We start from the raw sequence: 24,036 nt of genomic DNA on the forward strand, positions 1-24,036 counted from the left end.
TTACCACAAGTGCCACCTTTATTACATCATACACCAAAGTGTATTTTAAGGGGAAGAAGGAATACCTATTATTATACCTGCTGCTGCATTAAATTTCTTTCAGGCAGAAATTTTCTTGGAATGTGACATGACAGAACCATTGGCTGAACTATCTACAATCTAATGCTTTTTTTTTTTTCCCAGAAAAATCATTTGATGTAATTCAACACCCTTTCCTGATTACAAAATGGAAACTAGCCCTCTTCACAAACCAGGACAAGAAGGGAACTTCCTTAATCTGATTGAGTATATTTACCAAAGAAATAATAATAATAATACCCTGAAAGTATCCTCTATAAATATGACTTTAAAGAGACTATCACACTGTACTGGAGGTCCTGGCATGAAGCCAAGCAGTACATCAAGCAAATGAAATAAAATACAAAAGACTAGAAAAGGAAGAAACTATCATTATCACAAATAACATGATTGTCTATATAGAAAACTCCTAAAAATAATAGGAGAGTTTAGGAAAGAGACTGGTTAGAAAGTAATATAAGAAAATCAATGACATCTCTCTACTCCAATAACAAACAAAATCATTTAAAAAGCAACAACAATGAATCAAGAGATAAATCTAACCAAAGCTGTACAATTTACAGAGAAATTTTATGAAACTTTATTGAAGGACATCAAAGACTTGTCCTGCCAAGTATCAAGAGCTATTATTAAACTAATGTAACAAAGACAGTGTGTATTGGCACAGGACAGACAAATTGGCCAGTGAATAGAATAGAAATCCCAGAAAACACTCATAGATAGAGGGAAATTTGGGAAACGACAGAGGTATACTACAGATCCATAAGGGGAAAAATGGCCTATTCATTAATTGTTACCAGGACTAATGATTATCCAAATAAAAAACTCAAAATTGGATCATTACTCATAGCATACACAAAAAAATTTCCTGATAAGATTAGAATTAAATACAAGAAACAAAACTTAAAACTTTTAGAATAAAATGTGGGGAAAGATCTTTATGATATTGGGGGAGCAAAAGGTTTCTTTAACCAGGACACCAAAGAAATGTTAACTATATAGTAAAAGAGTTGTAAATTTAACCATATTAAATTAAGAACTTTACCTTTTATTACCCTCAAGACAAAGAGAGACACTACAAAAAGAGAAAAAATTGCAAATAAAGCAGATACTTATAACACATATAAGTAATGGAAGATTATTATCAAGACTACGTAAAGAACTTCTATGAATCAATAATAAAATGACAAATACACGTTTTTTTAAATGGTTAAAAACCACGACTTAGCATTTCTCAAAAAAGAAAAAAAATTGGTATAAAAATGTGACAAGATACCCATTAGTAATGAAGGAAATGCAAAATAAGAGCATGGTGAGGTGCTATCCTAAACTCCATGGGTTGGCAAAATTAAGACTCTGAAAATACCTGAGGGTGGCAAGGATGAAACATAATGGGGTGCCTGTACACTGCTGACAGGAGCATAAATTAGAAAAACCGCGGTGAAAAGCGGTTCAGCCCTGAAGAAGACTCTTTATTGCTCAGAAACATTTGCTGCCCCTCCCTGTGTGAAGATTATACTTTCCGCCCTATAGTCGCCCATAGTTGGCTGCATGACTTTTTCTTGAAGTTAGAATCTAGTCAACTAAATATGAGCAAAGTGACCTGTGTTCCTTTGCCACGAGATGGTCAATGTTCCAAGGAGAAGGTGCTCTGGGATTTATACCCCTAAATCCCAGAGTGAAATAACCTGTGACAGAATCACAGCCAGCCTGCAGTGGGCAGATCATGACAGCCAGAAGTGTACCTCTTTTGTGTGGACTTTGGAGGTGGGGTCACTTGTTATTTCTGCATAATTTAGCACATCCTTACTGATATGGGTACTAGTTAATAAAGTTGAACATTCAAATGCCTTAAGATCCAGAAATTCTTACTATAAGGAAGTTTCCCTAGAGACACTTATCAATGGGAAACACACAAAAGAACATGCATGGCAATATTTTCCATAATTATAAAAAAAAACCTAGAAACAACCAAAATGTCCTGTAGTTCAGAGTGGATTTGATAAATAATAGTATATTTGCAAGACTATACAGCAGTCAAAATGAAAGCATTCTAGCTACACAAAATAACATGAGTGAGTCTTATAAATATACTTTCCAGTGATTAAAGCACAATAAGTCTCCATACAGCTCAATACCATTTTCATAAAGGTCAATAACAAACAAAAGTAAGTAAACTAACTGCGGGGTACATAATTATATGATAAATGAGTTTTTTAAAAGCAGGAAAATGATAGACAACATTCCTGTGAGAAGTTTCTGGGTTTGGGGTGGGGAGGTGGGTAGGAGATGAAGGAGGGAAGGAGCACAAGGATGGGTGCTCTGATCCCGACTTTGACCCTTTATGTCAGCTATTAAATATTCTAGGCTTTGTGAGCCACACAGTCTCTGTCACAACTACTCAACTCTGCTGTTGTAATGCAAAGGGCACCTGAGGGTGGTTTGTGTTTTCCAAAAAAACCTACTTACAGACTCCAAAATTTGAGTTTCAGCGAATTTTATGCGTCATGAGATAATATTCTTATTTTGATTTGCTTTTAACTGTTTATACATGCAAAACCATTCTTAGCTCATAAACCATACGAAGGCACACAGCAGCTCAGATTTGGCCCATGGGAGTTTGGCAACTCACTTGGTTGGGCGATGTGTTCATGGGTCTCCTAGTTTATGTGTATCAAATATTATGGTTAAAGTTTTTTAAGACTATAAAAAAGTAAGTTGTGACTCAGAAGGGAGTAGGACAAAGGCAGAAGATGTGAAGATGGAGAGGACCACAGAATACCCATGGACTCTTCTCAAAACTCTTCATCAAGGTCTGCTTTTTTTTTTCTTTCTTTTTTTCCCTTTTGGTTTGTTTTTGACTGCATCGCACAGCATGAGGGAATCTTAGCTCCCCAACCAGCGATCAAACCTGTGCCCTCTGCATTGGGAGTGTGGAGTCTTGACTGCTACACTGCCAGGGAAGTCCCAAGGTCTGCCTTTTTTTTTCTTTCATTTTTTTGCTCTGGACCCCAAACTTGGGCCATGATGATGATTGTCATCATTCTCTCCGACAGTGGAGGAGGCCCTTGTGGAGGATGCTTGAACCAATGGAAAATCTGGTCGGGGATATTGTCTGAATCTTACGGCTTATTGCCACATGTCATATGAGCACCAGAAAAAAAAAATAGAACTGATTTTGATTATCATTTTAACTGCACCATTGGATTCCATGATTAAATTTATAATATACTTCTCTGGATTTCAAGAAAACTAGCCTGAACCTCTTAAGCAGTGTCTACAAAATGTCCCCTTTACCACCAGTTCTGTCCCATTTCTCTGTTCTGTTAAAAGTGGTACATCTTCAAAGACAAATTCATTCGCTTTTAGGAAAAATTTGTTGGGGTAATCCTGAGTGTGAGCTGGAATGATGTTTTAGAAAGGTACAATAGTGGGATCTTTCATATTTCTCCTGTGATTCTTCTCAAGAGAGTCCCAACACATCTTCACAGTTCACACTCTCCTTCCTCTTCTTCTGGAAATCGGCAACTGCAGGCATCTTCCTCTTGGGCTGTTTGTACTGGTCTCATAAACGCTAAAAGGTAATTTAAAAGTTATCTTTCATTGTCTGTTTTAATCACTTAACACCCATTTTCCATAAATCCCATTTGCAGAACATCTCTAAACAGCAAACATTCTCAACTTTAGTTTGAACAAACTCATCATCAACAGAGGTAATAGCAAATATGAACATTTTTCAGGATTATTTAAGATTTTTTTTCTTTTTACCTAATACTATTTTATTGGTCCTGAACAAACTAGTTTCTTTAGTATCCACAAAAGCTAAAAACAGTCTTGAGCATGAGTCATTATAGCATAAAATTAGTCATGTGCCAAACATAATTGCAGTTTCAATTCAGCAGCACATGTTTTAGTCTTGAGGGTTACTTAGATTACACATTAGATGGTTTCTTTTGAATGAAATGCTTCCAGTTCTGAGATGTTAAATATACTCCCACTGCTTCCATTGATTAGTAAGTAAAGAACTGATTTATGCACTAGCTTCCAGATTTTCATTTACGTGTTAAAGTATTTGTGCTATTGCTGAGTAACTTGCAATTCTAAAATATATATTAAATTTTATATGTAAGTAACACACACACATATAACTGTGGCTTCACACCCAAGTCCATCAATTAAATATATATATATACATATATAAAAATATATATGTCATGTCTGACTCTTTGCAACCCCATGGACTGTAGCCTGCCAGGCTTCTCTGTCCATGAGATTTCCCAGGCAAGAATACTGGAGTGGGTTGTCATTTCCTTCTCCAGGAGAACTTCTCAACCCAAGGATTGAACCTGTATCTCCTGAATTGGCAGGCAGATTCTTTACCACTGAGCCACAGGGGAAGCCCATATACATAGGTATATCAGTTTATATATATATATATATATATATATAAAACATCAGTTAAAATATATATAAATATATATGTAGGTATATTTTTGGAGAAGGCAATGGCACCCCAATCCAGTACTCTTGCCGGGAAAATCCCATAGAGGGAGGAGCAGGGTAGGCTGCGGTCCATGGGATCGCTAAGAGTCGGACACGACTGAGCGACTTCACTTTCACTTTTCACTTTCATGCACTGGAGAAGGAAATGGCAACCCGCTCCAGTGTTCTTGCCTGGAGAATCCCAGGGACGGGGGAGCCTGGTGGGCTACCGTCTATGGGGTCGCACAGAATCAGACACGACTGAAGCGACTTAGCAGCAGCAGCAGGTATATTTTTATACTCTGACAAAGCAAAAGGCCCTACCTCAATTTTACATGCTTCTTAACTGTAAAAAAAAATAACCAAACTCAACAAGCACACCACCTCCAAGATCTTAAAAAAATTGGCAAGATACTCAGGATTCTCAATGAGATGCCCTTTTCCTTTTGAAATAACATCAAAGATTAATTTTTAAATGAAAATTTGATTCTGGAAAGACAGAGTAATCATACTTTCTTCTATTCTTCCTGCTAAGTATTGCTGAAAATGTTTGCTGGACCTTTTATATAACAAACATAAGAAGAATCTGAAAGGTGGCAAGAAAGTAGACCAGTTAAGGATCTTGGAACCCAAGGAACTATGGCCTTGAGTTCCCTGAGTATTCTTTCTGCTTCATATGCCCTGGCCTGGGAACTGTAAAAGTGGACTAATAATAAAAGTGGTCCCACACCCAAGCCCACCACTAAGACCCAGTGGAGCACTTAGACTTATACCCTTGCCAAGTGCTATCAAGGCTCACTGGCCCATCCTCATTAGGGTGGCATCAGAGGAGTCCTAGTGGAGAGTTAGGACTTCATCACCACTCACAGTATCAAGGTCACCCCCAATCCCGTCCATCTATTATCAGTGGAAACCATGTGGGGAGCAGGAACAAAGTACCTCAACCTAGCCAGAGTCTTATCAGTGGAGGCTTAATGGGGAGCCCGGACACCCACACATATCTAGCAATAACAAGGATCCCATCCTGAGGAGGTCTATGTGATGAAGATGTTAGAGTTATCTGTCAAGGACATTAAAATAGCCATCAAAAAGATGGACGCTTCAACAAGCAATTCAGAACACACTGGAAACAAGTGAAAAATAAATACAAGATCTTAGAAAAGAATCAGGTGGCAATTTTAGAACTGAAAAATTACAACAACCAGAATTAAAAATATCAGTGAATGGGGTCAGCACAAGAATGTAGAAGAAGGAAAGGAAAGAATCATTACCCCATCTGAACAGAGAGAAAAGACTGGGGAAAAAGTGAACAGCCCTTCAGGGACATGTGGGACTATAGAGAAAAAAAAAAAAAAGGCTAATATTGATGTCATTGGAATCCTTGAAAAAGAAGAGAAAGGGAGTAGGGCTGAAAAAGTATTTGAAGAAATAATGGCTGAAAATTTGCCAAATCTAGAAAAAGGCTTAAATCTACAGATTTAGGAAGCTAAGTGAATCCTGAACAGGACTATCCAACAAAATTCACACATTTCAGTTCAAGTTCTGAAAACAAAAAGAAATCTTGAAAGCAGCCAGAGAGAAGTAACACATCACTTAGAGGGTAAGAGCAAATTAAATGACAGTGGATTTCTATTCTATTTCTATTCTATTTCTTTCTATTCCAGAGAAAGAAAACAGAAAACAAAAATAAAATAACATCTTAAGTCCTAACATATAAGTAATTATATTAAATGTACATTTAAAAATATGCCAATCAAAAGACAAAAATTAGTAGTGTGACCATTATATGTTGTCTATAAGAAATTTACTTCAGATATAAAAATATAGGAAGGTTGAAAGTAAAAGGATGCAAAATGATATACCATGTATATTATAAATTTTTAAAAAGCAAGAGTGGCTATATTACTGTCAGATAAAGTAGACTTCAGAGCAAAGAAAACTACCAGACACAGAGAGGGACCTTATATAATTAAGAGTCAATTCACCAAGAAAGCATGGCAGTACTAAATATGTATACAATAAGCAACAGAGCTACAAAATAGGTGAAGCAAAACTGATACAACTGAAAAGAGTAATATACAAATTCACAATTATATTTGAAGAATTAAATGGCCTTCTTCCAGGAGTTGATAGAACAACTTGACAGGAAATCAGAAATGATAAAGAGGAATTCAGCAACATCATCAATCAACAGGATTGAATTGATATTTATAGGACAGTCTATCCACCTTTTCAAGTGTCTAAAGGAGATCAAGGCTGTATATTGTCACTCTGCTTATTTAACTTACATGCAGAGTACGTCATGAGAAATGCCAGGCTTGATGAAGCACAAGCCAGAATCAAGATTGCTGGGAGAAATATCAATAACCTCAGATATGCAGATGACACCACCCTTAAGGCAGAAAGCAAAAAGGAACTAAAGAGCCTCTTGAAGAAGGTGAAAGAGGAGAGTGGAAAAGCAGGCTCAAAACTCAACATTCAAAAAACAAAGATCATGGCATCTGGTTCCACCACTTCATGGCAAATAGATGGGGAAACAATGGAAACAGTGACAGATTTTATTTTCTTGAGCTCCAAAATCACTGCAGATGGTGACTGCAGCCATGAAATTAAAAAGATACTTGCTCCCTGGATGAAAAGCTGACAAATCTAGATGACACATTAAAAAGCAGAGATATTACTTTGCTGACAAAAGCCTGTATAGTCAAAACTATGGTTTTTACAGTAGTCATTATGGATGTGAGAGCTGGACTATAAAGAAGGCTGAGTACCAAAGAATTGCTGCTTTTGAACTGTGATGTTGGAGAAGACTCTTGACAGTCCCTTGGACTGCAAGAAGATCAAACCAGTCAATCCTAAAGGAAATCAATCCTGAATGTTCATTGGAAGGACTGATGCTGAAGCTGAAACTCTGATACTTTGGCCACCTGATGCCAAGAGCAGACTCATTAGAAAAGACCCTGATGCTGGGAAATATTGAAGGCAGGAGGAGAAGGGGACAACAGAGGACGAGATGGCTGGATGGCATCACCAAGTCAACGGACATGAGTTTGAGCAAGCTCCAGGAGACGGTGAGGACAGGGAACTTGGAGTGCTGCAGGACATGGGGTCACAAAGAGTTGGACACAACTGAGTGACCGAACAGCAACAATAGAACAAAGATCAAGACAGACCATGACCTGGACCATGAATCAAACTTCAGCAGATTTAAAAGAAATCACACAGAGGTGTCCTCTTACTATAATGGAATCAAAATAGACATCAACAACAGAAAGAAAACCAAAAAAATCACCAAATACTAGGAAACTAAAAACCACACTATTAAATAATCAAGAGAAACACAAAAAATACATTGAACTGAAAGAAAATGGAAAACAACATATCAAAATGTGTGGACACAGCTAATTTAGTACTGAGGATACTTATAATGGGAAGTTCTTATAATAGAAAGAGGAAAGCTCTCAAACCAATAACATAACTTCCACCTAAATAGAAAAAGAACAAAATAAATCCAAGGCAAGCAGAAGAAAGGAGATAACAAAGGTAAAAGCAGAAATTGGTGAAATTGAAAATAGAGCAACGACAAAGAAAATCAATGAAACAAAGAGATGGTTCTTTGAAAAGATCAATAAAATTGACAAATCTCTACCAAAACTTATTCAGAAAAAAGGAGAATGGCACACATTAACGGTATCAGTAGGTGACATCACTACTGATATGTATACAATGAAAGGATAGTAAGGGAGTAGTATAAGTAACTTAAGCACGTAAACTTGACAACTTCGATGAAATGGACCAAGTCCTCAAAAAACATAAACTATCATAATTCACTCAATATGAATTAAATAACTTCAGTGGCCTATTAAGGAAATAAAAGGCATATATATTGGAAACGAAAAAACACAAATTTTTTTTTTTTGCAGATGACACTATGATATACACAAAAAATCTCAAGAAAACTACAAAATACCCTAGAACTAGTAAGCAAGTTCAGCAAAATCACAGGACAAAACTCGAAGTACAAAAAAACCAACTGTGTTTTATATACTAGCAATGAACATGTCAAAAAACAAAATTTAAGATACAATATCATTTGCAATTGTAAAATTTAAATATTAAGGCCTAAATTTAAAAAAAAAACATGTGCAGGACTTGTATGCTGAAAACTACTTTGAAAGTAATCAAAGAAAATATACATAAATGGAGAGACACACTGTGTTCATGGATTGGAATAGTTAACATAGGAAAGATCTCAATTCTTCCTGAACCGATATACAGATTTAACACAATTGCTATCAGAATCCCAGCTGACTTTTTGTAGATAGAGATAAGATTATCCTAAAATTATCTTCATGAACTAGAATAGTCAAATGAACCAGAATAGTCAAAACAGTCTTGAAAGAGAAGAATAATGTGGGAGGACTCATTCTACCCTATACCTAATTTCAAGACTTTTTTTACAGCTACAGTAAGCAAGACTGTGTGGTATTGGCAGAAGGAAAAACACACAGATCAATGGAAGAGAAGATAGAAACCAGAAATAGTCCCCACACAACTGAGCCAACTGAGTTTTTACAAAAATGCAATATTAATTCAATGGAAGCAGAATAATCTTTTCAATAAATGATGCTGAAGCCATTGGCCACCCATAGGCAAAAATAATAATAATTTAAAAATATTGACCTGAAACGCTCACACCTTATATAGAACTTAACTAACAATGAAATGTATATTTAAATGTTAAATATTTAGCATATGACAAAGGAGAAAGTCTAAATCTTTGCGATCTAGGACTTAGTAAAGAGTTCTTAGATATAATCCTATAAATTACAAAAAATTGGCCAGTTGGAGTCAAAATTAAAAACTTTCGTTCTGCAGAAGACCATGTGAAGAGGCTGAAAAGGCAAGTGGCAGACTGGAGAAAATACTGACAAACCTCGTATCTGATAGAAGACTCACATCGAGCTTTAAAAAACAACTCAAATGTCAAAAGTAAGACAAGCAACCTAATTAGAAAATGGGTAAAAGACATGAAGGAACGTTTCACTGAAGAAAATTGACAGATGGAAAATAAGTACATGAAAAATGGTCAGCCTTTAGGGAAAGGCAAATCAAGCCCACATTAAAATATTCCGTTCCGTTCTGTTCCATTCCGTTCCCTCGCTCAGTCGTGTCCGACTCTTTGCCACCCCGTGGATTGTAGCCACCATTAAGATATTAGTGCATATCTATTCGAACAACTGAAATTAAAAATTGCAACAATACAAAATGCTGACAACGATGAGGAAAAACTGGATCTCTCACACCTTGCTGGTGGAATGTTAAATGGTACAGCTCCTGTGGAAAAGTGTTCAGCGATTTCTTTAAAAAATGAGCACATACTTATCATATGACCCAGTAATTGCACTCCTGGGCATTTATCTTCAAGATACGTAAGCTTATGTCCCCACAAGTCCTGTACATGATTATTCATACCAGCACTAATGTAATAGTCATGGAATAGTTCTGCATTTTGATTGTGCTGCTGGTTTCACCAATCTACGTGTGTGATAAAATGACATACACTAAACACAGGTGGCTCATGGTAAAGAATTCACCTGCCAATGCAGGAGATGCAGGAGTTGTGGGTTCGACCCCTGGGTCAGAAAGATCTCCTGGAAGAATAAATGGCAACCCACTCCCGTATTCTTGCCGAGAGAATTCCATGGACAGAGGAGCCCGGTGGGCTACAGTTCCTGGGGGTCACAAAGAGTCAGACACGGCCGAACAACTGAGCATACACATGCACACAAACTAAACACACACAGTGTGCCAATGTCAACTGCCTGATTTTGATATTATGTGCTGTGTGCTGTGCTGTGCTTAGTCACTCAGTCATGTCTGACTCTGCGACACTATGGACTCTAACCTGCCAGGCTCCTCTGTCTATGGGGATTCTCCAGGTAAGAATACTGGAGCAACCAAGGGATTGAACTCACGTCTGCCACATTGCAGGCAGATTCTTTACCATCTGAGCCAGCAGGGGAGCCCAAGAATACTGGAGTGGTTATCCTATCCCTTCTCTAGGGGATCTCTAGGGTCTCTTGCATTGCAAGAGGATTCTTTACCAGCTGAACTACCAGATAGTTAAATGTGATGTAACCCCATGAATGGCACATAAGACTTTTCTGTACTGTCTTTACAACTTCCTGTGAATCTCTATTTCAAAATAGAAAGTTTTAAAAAATAACCTAAAATTTTTTAAAATGGATGACAGTTCCATTGAAACTCCCTAATTACTCATAAATACTTTTGAAAACCATTTTATAAAGACCTTTATTGCAGTCTGGGGTAAAGCTGGGACGGATAGTTGTTTAAATCAGAAGTTTCGGTGAGAATTTAGAGGTTTAAATCAGAGGTTAAGACCTCAAAAAGAGAATCAAAGAACAAACCACAGGGTCGGAAAATATATTTGCTGCCCATGAACAGTAGACTAAAAAATTCCTATAGATTAGTAAGTAAAGGACAAACAACCCAAAGGGAAAAGGCTCAAAAGATCAGGTGATTTGCAGGAGAGGAAATGCTAGTGACCAAACATAACACGAAAAGATGTTCAGTCTCACCAGTAATCAGGGAAATGCAAATTAAAACCACAAGATACTACTATACACCCAGCATACAGATAAAAATTAAGAAGTCTGATAATGCTAAGTGTTAGCAGGGATTGGGGCAAAAAGAATTCTCATACGCCGCCAATTGGACTCCTATCACTCTCAAAAAGTTTTATAAATCTAGTACTGTGGACCAAGATGGATATGAGTGTGAACAAGCTCCGGGAGTTGGTGATAGACAGGGAAGCCTGGTGTGCTGCAGTCCATGGGGTCAAAAAGAGTTGGACATGACTGAGTGACTGAACTGAAGACCAAGATACATATTCCAGCACCTTTATTCCTAGGTTTAAAAAAAGGAAAGAAAGAAACGTGCTTATGTACACTGAGATACATAAACAAAAATATCCAAATATTATTCTCTGTAAGAGCCCCAAATTGGAAGCAACCCAATTGTCCAGGATTATTAGAATGGATAAACAAACTGTGATACAGTCCTCCAATAGAAGAACATTTAACAACGGAAATCAACTCAAGATAAATGCCACACATGGATGAATCATAAAGATACAATGTTGAGTGAAAGGGGGAAGGAAAATATAGAACAGATATAGTGTGATTCCACTGGTCTGAAGTTCACAAACAGCCAAATCAAACCATGTTCTTGGGTAGCAAAACTATAAATAAGAGCAAGGAAGTGAACGCCGTAAGAATCTAGATGTGGTTAGCACTAGCAGAAGGAGGGTTTTTAATCTGGAAGGAACACAAGAAGGGCTTCCGGGGAGCAGAGCATGTTCTATTTCTTGACATGGGTAGGGTTACACAGGTGTTCACTTTACAGTTTGTTAAACAGAGGAGCCTGGCAGGTTGCAGTCCATAGGACTGCACAAAGTCTGACACAACTGAAGCAGCTTAGCTCGAATACATGCAAACTTTACATGCATGCATTTTTTTCTGTTTATTTCAAAATGTTGAAAAGATTTTATATTGTTTCCAAAAAGATCCTTTATACAAATCAGTGTATTTCATCTTTAGATAAGACTTTACTAGTACTTTCCCTCCCATATTAAAAAAAAAATTTATACATATTTTTGACATTTTCTTGAAACAATGCAGGACTTTATGTCATTATTACTGATTTTTTGTATCCAGGGTCTTTGCCTTTTTTAAGAAAAAAATTTATTCTTAATTGGAGGATAATTGTTTTATTTGAGTCTGTTCTGGTTAAGTGGATGAATCTAGAGCCTGTTATACAGAGTGAATTAAGTCAGAAAGAGAAAAACAAATACTATATACTAACACATATACATTGCATATGTGAGTGCTTAGTTGCTCAGTCTGTCCAACTCTTTGCGACCCTGGACTATACCCGCCAGGCTCCTCTGTCCATGGAATTTTCCAGGCAAGGATCTGGAGTAAGTTGCCATTTCCTCCTCCAGGGGAGCCTGACCAGGATAGAACCAGCATCTCTTAAGTCTCCTGCATTGGCAGGTCGGTTCTTTACCACTAGCATCACCTGGGAAGCCATATATGTGGCACCTAGAAAAATGGTACTGATGAACCTATTTTTAGGACAGGAATAGAGACGCAGACAAAGAGAACAGACTTGTGGACCCAGCAGGGGAAGGAGAGGGTGGGACAAATTGAGAGAGTAACATTGAAACATATACATTGCATGCATCCATGCTTAGCTGCTTAGTCTGTCCAACTCTTTGCGACCCTGGACTGTACCCGCCAGGCTCCTCTGTCCATGGAATTTTCCAGGCAAGAATACTGAAGTGGGTTGTCATTTCCTACTCCAAACATATACATTATCCTATGTAAAACAGATAGCTAGTGGAAAGTTGCTTGTAACACAGGGAACCTGAGAGGGGAAGGAGGGAGTGGGGAGTGGGAGGGAGGTTCAAGAGGGAGGAGACATGTTATACTTATGGCTGATTCATGTTTTTGTATAGCAGAAACCGACACAAGAGTGTAAAGCAATTATCCTCCTATATTTTTAGCAACTTACAAGTAGACACTCTCTAATCATATTATGATGATTAAATGATTATTATGATGATCTGGGCTACATTACAGAGCTCTTGGAGCAACCCTCTTGTATATGAATTCCTTTTAGTAAGTCTTTCCTGTTATCTAAGGCTCTGTCCTCCAAAAAGTCAAAAATGCAGATTGCCTCCATCTATATGCCTTTTGGAATTAAATTAATAGCTTTCATTTAGTGAATATTGACTCTGTGCTAGACACTTGCTGAATTCCTTATAGAAATAGTATCTTGTATAGTGAGTGGAATCCACCATTGAAATTTCTCATTTAATCCAGATTCAGTTCAGTTCAGTTCAGTTGCTCAGTCGTGTCCAACTCTCTGCGACCCCATGAATCACAGCACGCCAGGCCTCCCTGTCCATCACCAACTCCCGGAGTTCACTCAAACTCATGTCCACAGAGTCGGTGATGCCATCCAGCCATCTCATTCTCTGTCGTCCCCTTCTCCTCCTGCCCCCAATCCTTCCCAGCATCAGAGTCTTTTCCAGTGTCCTAATAACTCATCCCATTAAAACCACTTCAAACTCCCTTTTAGTTCTCTAGGCCTTCTAGCTGTAGGTCTAGCTCAGGTCAAGGTCATTCATCAGCCAGAGGAGTCCTACTAGATGGGGCAATGTTATTTTTGATTCCTCTTTGTCAGTGTCCTGTATTCACAATTGAGTGCACACACATACACACACACACAAAACTGTCCAAGGCTACAGCATACTTAAAGTGGTCATTTTTCCAGAACCTTTGGGCACTGTTCTGCCATCACTAAGCTTTCTCCACCTCAGCCATGGACGTTTGGGGCTGGGTCACTCTTTGTTGTGGGGCTGTCTTGTGCATATAGGATTTTAGCAGCATTGCTGACCTCTACTCACTAGATATCAGAGCACAGCACCCCCTCCACTGCCTCTTAGACTGTGACCATCAAACCTGTCTCCTGACACTGCTGAGTGTCCCCTTGGGACAAAACTGTCCCGCTTGATAACCACTGTGCTATACTAACCTGATTTCTGTAATTTTAAAAAATCGTCTTTCTCTTTCTACTGCAAAACGTCTAGCCTCAGAAAACTCACATCTCACATATTTATATTCATCTTACGTTGTTTGAATATATACAGGAGCTTCTTTCTGCCCTGTTTAACCACAGAGAAACGGAGAACCACAAAGGACGCCAGGCACAGCATGGCAGCTGATGTCAGGGCAAGGAAGAAGATGATGATCTGGGAGGTGAGACCTGTAGAAAAAGACCAAAAGGAGGAATATCATCTGACATCCCTCATATGTGGAATCTAAAAGAAATGATACAAATGGACTTACTTACAAAACAGAAAGAGACTCACAGACTTAGACAACGAACTTATGGTTGCTGGGAGAAGAATGGGGGGACGGGATAGTTAGGGAATTTGGGAAGGTTGTGTCTGGGCTGCTATATTCAAAATGGATAACCAACAAGGTCTTACTATATAGCACATGGAAGTCTGCTCAATGGTATGTGGCAGCCTGGATGGGAGGAGGGTGTGGAGGAGAATGGATACATGTATATATGTACGTCAAGGCAATGGTTTTTCCCGTGGTCATGTATGGATGTGAGAGTTGGACTGTGAAGAAAGCTGATCGCCGAAGAATCGATGCTTTTGAACTGTGGTGTTGGAGAAGACTCTTGAGAGTCCCTTATACTGCAAGGAGATCCAACCAGTCCATTCTAAAGGAGATAAATCCTGGATGTTCATTGGAGGGACTGATGCTAAAGCTGAAACTCCAATACTTTGGCCACCTCATGCGACGAGTTGACTCACTGGAAAAGACTCTGATGCTGGGAAAGGTTGGGGGCGGGAGGAGAAGGGGACGACAGAGAATGAGATGGCTGGATGGCATCACTGACTCTGTGGACATGAGTTTGAGTGTACTCCGGGAGTTGGTGATGGACAGGGAGGCCTGGCGTGCTGTGATTCATGGGGTCGCGGAGAGTCGGACACGACTGAGCGACTGAACTGAACTGAACTGAAGTCCCTTAGGTGTCCACCTGAAACTACCATGACATTGTTAATTGGCTATTAACAGAATAGCCAATACAAAATAAAAAGTTTAAAGCTTGAAAAACAAAAAAGAGCAAAAGGAAAACTGAGGCAAAAAATATAATTTTCCAAATATGCTGATGTAAACTTGCATTTGTAAACTTTTCACCATGAGAAGAGGTGCTTTGGGCATCTCCCACCAGCTCTCTTAGTAAACTTGCCTGCTTGCTTGTTAAGAAAACTTAAAAAAACAAAACAAAAAAACCTTAATAATGCTCCTTTGTTGTTGTTTTTTAGTGACTAAGTCGTGTCCAACTCTTTTTCGACCCCATGGACTGTAGTCCACCAGGCTCATCTGTTCATGGAATTCTCCAGGCAAGAATACTAGAGTGGGTTGCCATTTCCTTCTCCAGGGGATCTTTCCGACCCAGGGATTGAACCCACGTTTCCTGCATTGGTAGGCGTATTCTTTACCACTGAGCCACCAGGGAAGCCCAATACTTTTCCTAGAGACCCACAAAATTAAGTGGTTTGGCCTTCTAGGATATAGGAAACATGGGACTCTATCACCATTGTTATTTGGCAAGATCAAAGGGGTTAGTGTCGGTTTGGATCCAATCTCACCTTGCTCTGCTCACTAATATGTTACCCAGACTGAATAATAAACACTGATGAAAGGGATGGGTCCCTTAAAGCCAGGGTGAAAGAAAGAAGGCACGTTGGAGGTACCTGCTATAGAATGACATGCAAGACATCAGGACATTGGGGTGATTTTGACGCCAACCAGAATGGCCATGATACATTCACTTATTTAACAGCAACAAACCAGCTACCTGGATCTCTCCCAGGGGCAGGCACGATGGTGGAGGATGCACCTGGAGAGAAGTCAGGTGACGGTGATCCACACACTACGTCACTTTCCTTCGTCCCGTTTACAAGGACAGCCTTTCCATTCAAAGAACAGCTTAGAGGGTCCAATGAAAAGAGTTCAAATAATTAATTCAGGTACAGATCATTCTAATTTTAAAAGACTGACATTTTCTACTCGATTAAACAATTCTAGTGACAAAGGTATGTGGATCTGGGTTTATAGGTAAAGCAAGGATAGTTTGAAAAACTTCACTGAACATCGGGCTTCCTCCAGTGTTCACTTGGCTTTCATGGCTCTCCACAATCCATCTCACTCTACCTGCCTAACTGGCTTCTTCTTCCTTCCCAGTCTGGAGAGCCCTGGCCCATGAGAGCCTACATTAGGCTGTTGCCTGGTTAGTCTGTCACCTCTACCTTCTAAGTGTATTTGAGCACACAGAAAGGACAGACAACTTAGCATAGGGTTGTAATAGTAGTGTGTGTGATAATTTCTCAGTGGTGTCCGACTCTTTGCGACCCCATGGACTGTAGCCAGCCAGGCTCCTCTGTCCATGGGATTTCCCAGGCAAGAATATGGGAGTGGGTAGCCATTCCCTTCTTGAAGGGATCTTCCCAACCCAGGGATCGAACCCTGGGTCTCCTTCATAGGGTTAGGATCTCCTAACCCCATGATGTGTTAGCATACGACAGATCAGGGTTTGAGTCCTGAGTTGGTCTTTTTGCAGAGTGACCTTGGACAAGTTAGGAAATTTCTCTACAGCTCATCTGAAAAATAAGATATCCATGTCCCAGGGCTGTTGTGAAGAGTAAATGACCCTATGTGTCTGGTTCACTCCCTATTAATGGTAGCCATAATCATTGTTGGGGCTTCTCTGGTGGCTCACATGGTAAAGAATCTGCCTGCAATGCAGGAGACCTGGGTCCAATCCCTAGGTTGGGAAGATCCCCTGGAGGAGGGCATGGCAACCTACTCCAGTATTCTTGCCTGGAGAATCCCCATGAATAGACGAGCCTGTTGGGCTACAGCCTATGGTGTTGCAAAGAGTCAGACACGAACGAGCAACTAAGCACATGATTGTGGTCGTCATCAACATCATTATCATTGTCCTATGTCTCTCCCTTGTCCTTTACCTAACATGAACCCACCCATTCCCCAAAGCCAGTTCAATCCCACTTTCCACACAGACTCACTTCGCTGCTCAGAACTATGTGTCGAAAGACAAAAAAAAATAAAAAAACAAAACTTTCTAATGTGCTGTGAATCAGTACTTTTGTAAAACACAATAAGAATGTAAATGTTAAACAATAATAAAAATGATCTTGTAAGAAAATAAAATGCAAAAAGAACAAAGGCATACAAAATACACTGTTGGCTGTTTGACTGCCTGGGATGGTCTTATTTGCCCAAGTCTGTGTTAATGATTCTGAGGAAAGGAAACATACTTAACCCTCTTCTATCCATGGGGTCGCACAGAGTCGGACATGACTGAAGTGACTTAGCAGCAGCAGCAGCAGCAAAGGCAGCAAAGAGATTGGAGGGAGACAGAAAAACCCTTGGGGCAGACAGTAACTAAGTTCCACTGGCAAATCTGACTTAGCTGTTCTGGGCAGTACTCCTGGAGAAAATGCACATTTTGGCAAACCAGTCACAATGACCTGATACCATTCCCATGCTGCTTATTTGCACAGTTACTCTATATTACACTTGACAGGTTTAAAAAAGCATCAGTGAGTGGGAGGGAAATTCAAGAGGGAGGAAACATATGCATACCTATGGCTGATTCATGTTGATGCATGGCAGAAAACAACACAATGTGGTAAAGCAGTTATCCTCTAATTAAAATAATTAATTAACTAAAAATTTTAAAAGCATCAGTTAGAAAAGTTAACCCAGACACTTTTACTTTGTAAGCAAAAAGAAATGATACATACTCTGTCCAAGGTCGACAAATGCCATGTTCCCGATCATTAAATGTCCCAAAAGAGCAGTCTTTACAACCTTTTATAAAAATTAAAGGAATAATAAGAGGAAGCATTTTTATCATTTTGAACTTTCCCTGAGATGAACATGATCTCATAACAATAAAGTCATTAATTGAATATGATCTGTGCTGATTATCCAACAATTCTTCCTGAATTTCATTAGTGATAAAAAATTCTTCTTGAACAGTGTATGATAAATATAATCCTGTAATAAGTTATTAGCTTAATACAATCTACACACATTGTTCAACAGTTTTTCTTGAAATGAAACCCTAATATGACTAAAGGTTTTATTCTAATTATATGTAGAGTATTGTATATGCATGAAAAAGCGTGGTTCTGGTGAAAAATGTTGTCATCTCAAATGAGTTCCATACACTGAAAAGTAATTTTGCAAATATCAGAATTGTGACTCCATGGTTCATTATTTATTACTTAAAGGTTCTACAAATCTGTTTTATAATCAAAGGACCGTGAACTAAGATAATGATGTAAGTCTAGATAACAAATTTGCACCCTATAAGAGGAAACTTACCCTTGTTTGTTAACTCTTGACCTTGTTTACAGTCCTTTTCACACATGGTACATCCTGCCCCTTGGCAGTGGAATCCCGAAATGCATTCACACTCTGCGTTGCTGGTGGGGGAACACGGCTTCTTGATCCTGAAAATACCTACAAAGTCCATCAGGGTTACACCGACCCTTGACCTCCAAAAGCAGGAAGCAAATTCATGTTCTGCAATAAAAACTATGCTCCTTCTACTTATAATGTTCCTTAATGACCTTAGGGGCTTTCCTGGTGGCTCAGTGATAAAGAATTGTCCTGCAATGCAGGAGACTCTGGTTCCATCCCTGGGTTGGGAAGATCCCTTGGAAAAGGAAATGGCAACCCACTCCAGTTTTCTTGTCTGGGAAATCTCATGAACAGAGGAGCCTGGTGGGCTACAGTCTATGGGTCGTATAAGAGTTGGTCTCGAGTTAGCGACTGAACAGACAATGACCTCAGAGTACAAAGCTCACTTTTAAATAACGAAAGAAGACATTTTACATTCTGTTATTAAAAAAATTCTCTCTTGTCCGATGAATGTTTCCTCTAATATTTAAAAAGCTCAATCCACCAGCGTTGGCTCTTACAGTAAATTATTTTACTGAACCCTGCCTATTGACAGAGGAATCAGTCCACCTGACACTTCAGACTTTCAAGCAAGATCAGTACACTGGGGAATACAAACTTGTCTTCCCAACACATAGCAGCATAAAGATTACATTTTTAAAATCATACCTTCACACTTTCTGCATATGTCACAGGACTTCTGTCCACTTGTGCTGGAGAAGCTATTTAAAGGACAAGAAATGCAAGGCTCCTGACTGCTTTTCCCACAGAAAGTACCTAAAAAGGGAAGATAAGAGCTGTTCATGTTTTTCAACCGACAGTCATCACCTGAAGCATTTATGAGGTTCACAAGAAAATCAGAATATGAAATAAAGATTCGATTTCTAGGTAACATAGCAACAGACTTTATTTGTTGATTGACTGTTTTAAATTATCCATTTGGGGCTTCCCTGGTGGCTCAGTGGTAAGGAATCCACCTTCCAATGCAGGAGATATGGGTTTGATCCCTGATCTGGGAAGATCCCGCATGCCTGGGAGCAACTAAGCCTGTGCGTCACAGCTATTGAGCCTGTGCTCTAGAGCCCACGAGCCACAGTTACTGAAGCCCAAGCACCCTAGAGCTCATGCTCTGCAAAAAGAGAAGCCACCACAATGAGAAGACTGTGGACCGCAACCAGAGAGTAGACCCCGCTTATCACAACTAGAGAAAAGCCCACACAGCAACAAAGACACAGTACAGCCAAAAAAAAAACACACATCCATTTGCAAGGTTGCCCTAAGTGTATTCATAGAATTAAAAATAGCAAAGTATAGATATAGCAACAAACAAATCAACAGAAAAAAATAGGGTTTTTTTCATCTATTGAATAAAACAGAGTTTCTCTTGATTGATATGGGAGACCAGTATGACTGGCTTAAGGGGTAGATCGATGTCCTTTATTGGCACACTAACATTTAAATGTGTCTGCCTTTTCCCACTCTGTTAAGCCACTTGCTTATTCCTTGCCGCACCCCCAGTCTGAATACTTGTCTTCATACACCAAGCTATTTGTTGAGGTCTTTTCCTATACCGTGCACTGATCTAAGCCCATCACACAGTGCTTCCAGCAATCAATCCTATGATAGGTCCTCATATCACCCCTACATGACAAAGCTGAGACACAAGAGATTAAGTGACAAGGGCCACACAGCTAAGATGCAGCATCCAAGAAATATTTGTAAATGAATGAATAAAAGATATTAATGGAGGGGAGGGATAAATAAGGAGTATGAGATTAATAGATACATGGCAATATGTGTGTGTATATATATATATATATATATAAAGATCCCCTGGAGGAGGGCATGTCAACCCACTCCAGTATTCTTGCCTAGAGAATCCCATGGACAGAGGAGCCTGGTGGGCTACAGTCCATGGGGTCACAAAGAGTTGGACATGACTGAAGCAACTTAGCATGCACAAGCACAGACATATATATTTGTGTGTGTGTGAATCATGGAAGATTCCCTGGAGAAGGGAGTAGCTACCCACTCCATATTCTTGCCTAGAGAATTTCATGGACAGAGGAGCCTGGCGGACTACAGTCTATGAGGTCGAAAAGAATCAGACATGACTGAGCAGCTACCACACTGAAACTAATGCAATATTATAAATTAACTATAGTTTAATTTTTAAAAAGGATCATTAAAACCGAGCTCATTAACTCTGACTACCAGACTAAACGAACCATGTTTTCAACAGATCAAGCACCCGTGATAATTTGGTTCTTACCTGCTGAGCAGTTGCAGAAATCCTGCAATGATCGTGTCCTCTCAAGATTCATGACCAATAGCACAGTAGCCACTATGTTGTAATAGCCATTTCCCATGATGAAATCTTGCATAGATTTATTAGCCAAGCAGAGTTCAACAGAATTTTAATCAAAGTAGCTGGTTTCACAAATACCCACTCTGCAGAAGGTAAAAAATTTCAAAGATGAGGTGGTTTCTCCTTTCATAATTATCAACAGTTCACCTATTTATTACCTGTGCATTTCTACAAGATCACAACTCAGGGGTTTTCAAGAGCAATTAATGATGGAATACCACAGCAAAGGTAGTGCATTCATAGAAACTTCTATGATAAGACCTGCATGACTAAACACACAGCTTTGTGCAGATTTGCCAAAGTCTATGAGTGCACTTTCCAACATGCTTTGCCAAAATGCAGAAATAACAATAGCAAGAACTTTTGGGGACTTTCATAGATATTCAGCATTAGCATCTAGATTTCAACAGTGGCAGTGGCGTACTGTCCCTGAAATAACAGTCCTTAAAGAGAATCTGACAGTTCAGCTCCATGAGAAGACACCTCATTATTAAAATTCCTCCTTTGTCCAAACAGTATGTGGAATTACAACACCAAATTGCTAAAATGTTGAAAGACCACCCTGTTGAACTCACTATCACACTTTCTTAATAGTTATATATTTGTTCATTTTGAGATTTGAAGTCATAAAACTAGAGTACAACAATCTCTAGAGGCCAGGTTCCTGGTCTTTATTTAATGGGCTGTGGAGTGAAAGTCATTAGAAATTAGAAGGGAAGAAAGTCTAGAAATGTACAATGCTACAATGTACAATTGTACATTCAAATGTACAATGTACAATTCAAAGCTCCCATCCTCCCCCCACCATCTGCCCCACAAACCTGGAGATCACAGGGCTGCTGAAGAACTTTGCTTCTCCTTGATCTTCAGAGCAGTGAGGTTCTGCAGCTGACAAGAGCTGCAGGTCAAAGACTCTCAGAGGGGTTTGGTGACTCAGCCCGGGGGCGGGGCCTCGTGGGAAATCCCCAGAGACGGCTCTGTGAGGTATAATAGCTCACTTGGTATTTGCTGACCTTAAAGTCCCCTAGAGTGCCTGTCCCCACTTGATAACGCAATTCAAACTAAAAAGCAGCCCCACACTGTTAGGGTATTTTTGTTTGTTTGTTTCAGATGACTTTGGCAAATGGATTTTTGTCACTTGAAAGTAGTTCTCAGTGCCAAAGCTTTTAAGGCATCCTCAACATATTTGAAGCCCTCAACGGGCTTCCCTTGTAGCTCAGTTGGTAAAGAACCTGCTAATGTAGGAAACCCAGGTTCGATTCCTAGTTTGGGAAGATCCCCTGGAGAAAGAAATGGCAACCCACTCGAGTATTCTTGCCTGGAGAATCCCATGGACAGAGGAGCCTGGCCGGCTATCATCCATGGGGTTACAAGAGTCGGACATGACTTAGCAAGTAAACCACCACCAATGTATTTGAGATTTGAGGGAAGAAACCCACTTCTAAAGAAAGATCAGCACTCCTGTCAATTACTAGTTGGACACGACTGAGTGACTGAACTGAACTGAACCCTATAATAACAGGGTTAATCACTATAGTACTAGTGATGCTATAGCTATAATTTATTTACTGCAGCTGATGATCCAGGCATCAGAGAAGTAACTAAGCTTCAAATGATCCCTAAGAGTTGATATGATGATGAGGAGGAGGAGGGCATTATGCAAATAAGAACGTTGGAGCTATGAGTCTGGCCAGATTATCAGCAAGTCGAACCAAGGACAACTCGACTCCTTTTGACTGTGCTCCTTGCTGTGTGGGTGAGATGGAAGAAGGAGAAAGAAATGGAGGGGAACTGGAGACAAAGGAAACAGAATTTATATGGCCAGTGACTTCATTGGGTGAAGCTGTGATCTATGAGGGGTTTTGTTGTTATTGTTGTTTGGTTGATCAATCGTATCTGACTTTTTGTGACCCCATGGACTGTAGCCTGCCAGGCTCCTTTGTTCATGGAATTTTCCAGGCAAGAATACTGGAGTGGGTTACCATTCCCTTCTCCAGGGGATCTTCATGACCCAGGGATCAAACCCACTTCTCCCACCCTGACAGGCGGTTTCTTTACCACTGAGTCACCTGGGAAGCCCATGAAGGATTTTAGAAAACCATTATTTCAAATTAAAAAAAAAAAGAATAAGAGGATTAGGAGAAGAGGAGAAGCAGGAAGAGGAGGAGGATGCTTTCAAAATACTAAAACACTGAATCCAGCTAGGGGCCCTCAGGAAGACAAGCAAGGGAGGAAGAGTGATTTCCAGTAAGACAGATGTTTTTCTATCAGATCCAAACAGTTTCCATCCCTGGGTCAGGAAGATCCCCTGGAGGAGGAAATGGCCACCCACTCCAGTATTTTTGCCTGGAGAATTCCATGAACAGAGGAGCCTGGTGCACTATGGGGTCCATAGGGTCACAAAGAGTCATACCTGACTGAAGTGACTTAGCATGCATGCATGTGTGCTTAATACATGTCCTCTTTCACGGGATCTTACAAACCCAGGGATCAAACCCAGGTCTCCTGCATTGCACGTGGATTCTTCACCATCTGAGCCACCAGGGAAGCCCCTTACATGTCTCCACAATTCCTATTACGCCATCAACCTCCTTAGAAATGTTCATGGCTTCCTGTTGTGTACAAAAGAAAACCTGGACTCTGTAGTCCAGTATTCAAGGACTTTCCAGATCTGATCTGAAGTTGTTTATATATATATATATAATAAATATTTTTATAAATATATATTTATACATTATATATATAGTCACCCTTTGAAACTGTATATAAATTACACCTGTTTAAATGTGTACATTTCAGTGGAGTTTAGAATATTCACTATATTGTGCAGCCATCACCAGTATATCATTTCAGAACATTTATTAGTCCGAAAGGAAACTCTATATCCATTAGCATCACTCCTCAGTCCTCCTTCCCCCAGCCCTTGGTAGCCACTAATCTAATTTCTGTTTCAATGAATTTGCCAGTTCTGGACATTTCATATATTTATACATAAAATCATATGCT

General features: G+C 39.5%; 1 protein-coding gene across 2 annotated transcripts; it reads right to left on the bottom strand.

The window, feature by feature from the left end:
* Positions 1–634: 634 nt before the first annotated feature.
* On the bottom strand, positions 635–21,916 carry TNFRSF9 (TNF receptor superfamily member 9). 2 transcript variants are annotated; one of them, XM_055418826.2, is made up of 8 exons: positions 21,852–21,916; positions 20,935–21,113; positions 19,332–19,439; positions 18,585–18,722; positions 17,999–18,065; positions 16,030–16,160; positions 14,281–14,415; positions 635–3,652 (listed from the first exon to the last, which is right to left on the bottom strand). In XM_055418826.2, the coding sequence occupies exons 2-8, from the start codon at positions 21,044–21,046 to the stop codon at positions 3,564–3,566; spliced, it is 780 nt and encodes a 259-aa protein (XP_055274801.1). In that variant the 5' UTR covers positions 21,047–21,113; positions 21,852–21,916; the 3' UTR covers positions 635–3,563. The 2 variants fall into 2 exon arrangements, with proteins under 2 accessions (XP_055274801.1, XP_088701180.1); XM_088845054.1 differs by having other exon boundaries at positions 14,255–14,415.
* Positions 21,917–24,036: the final 2,120 nt, after the last annotated feature.

This window comes from Moschus berezovskii, chromosome 17, assembly GCF_049115385.1.
Source record: "Moschus berezovskii isolate FMDL1 chromosome 17, NW_MosBer_1.0, whole genome shotgun sequence".
NCBI lineage: Eukaryota > Metazoa > Chordata > Mammalia > Artiodactyla > Moschidae > Moschus > Moschus berezovskii.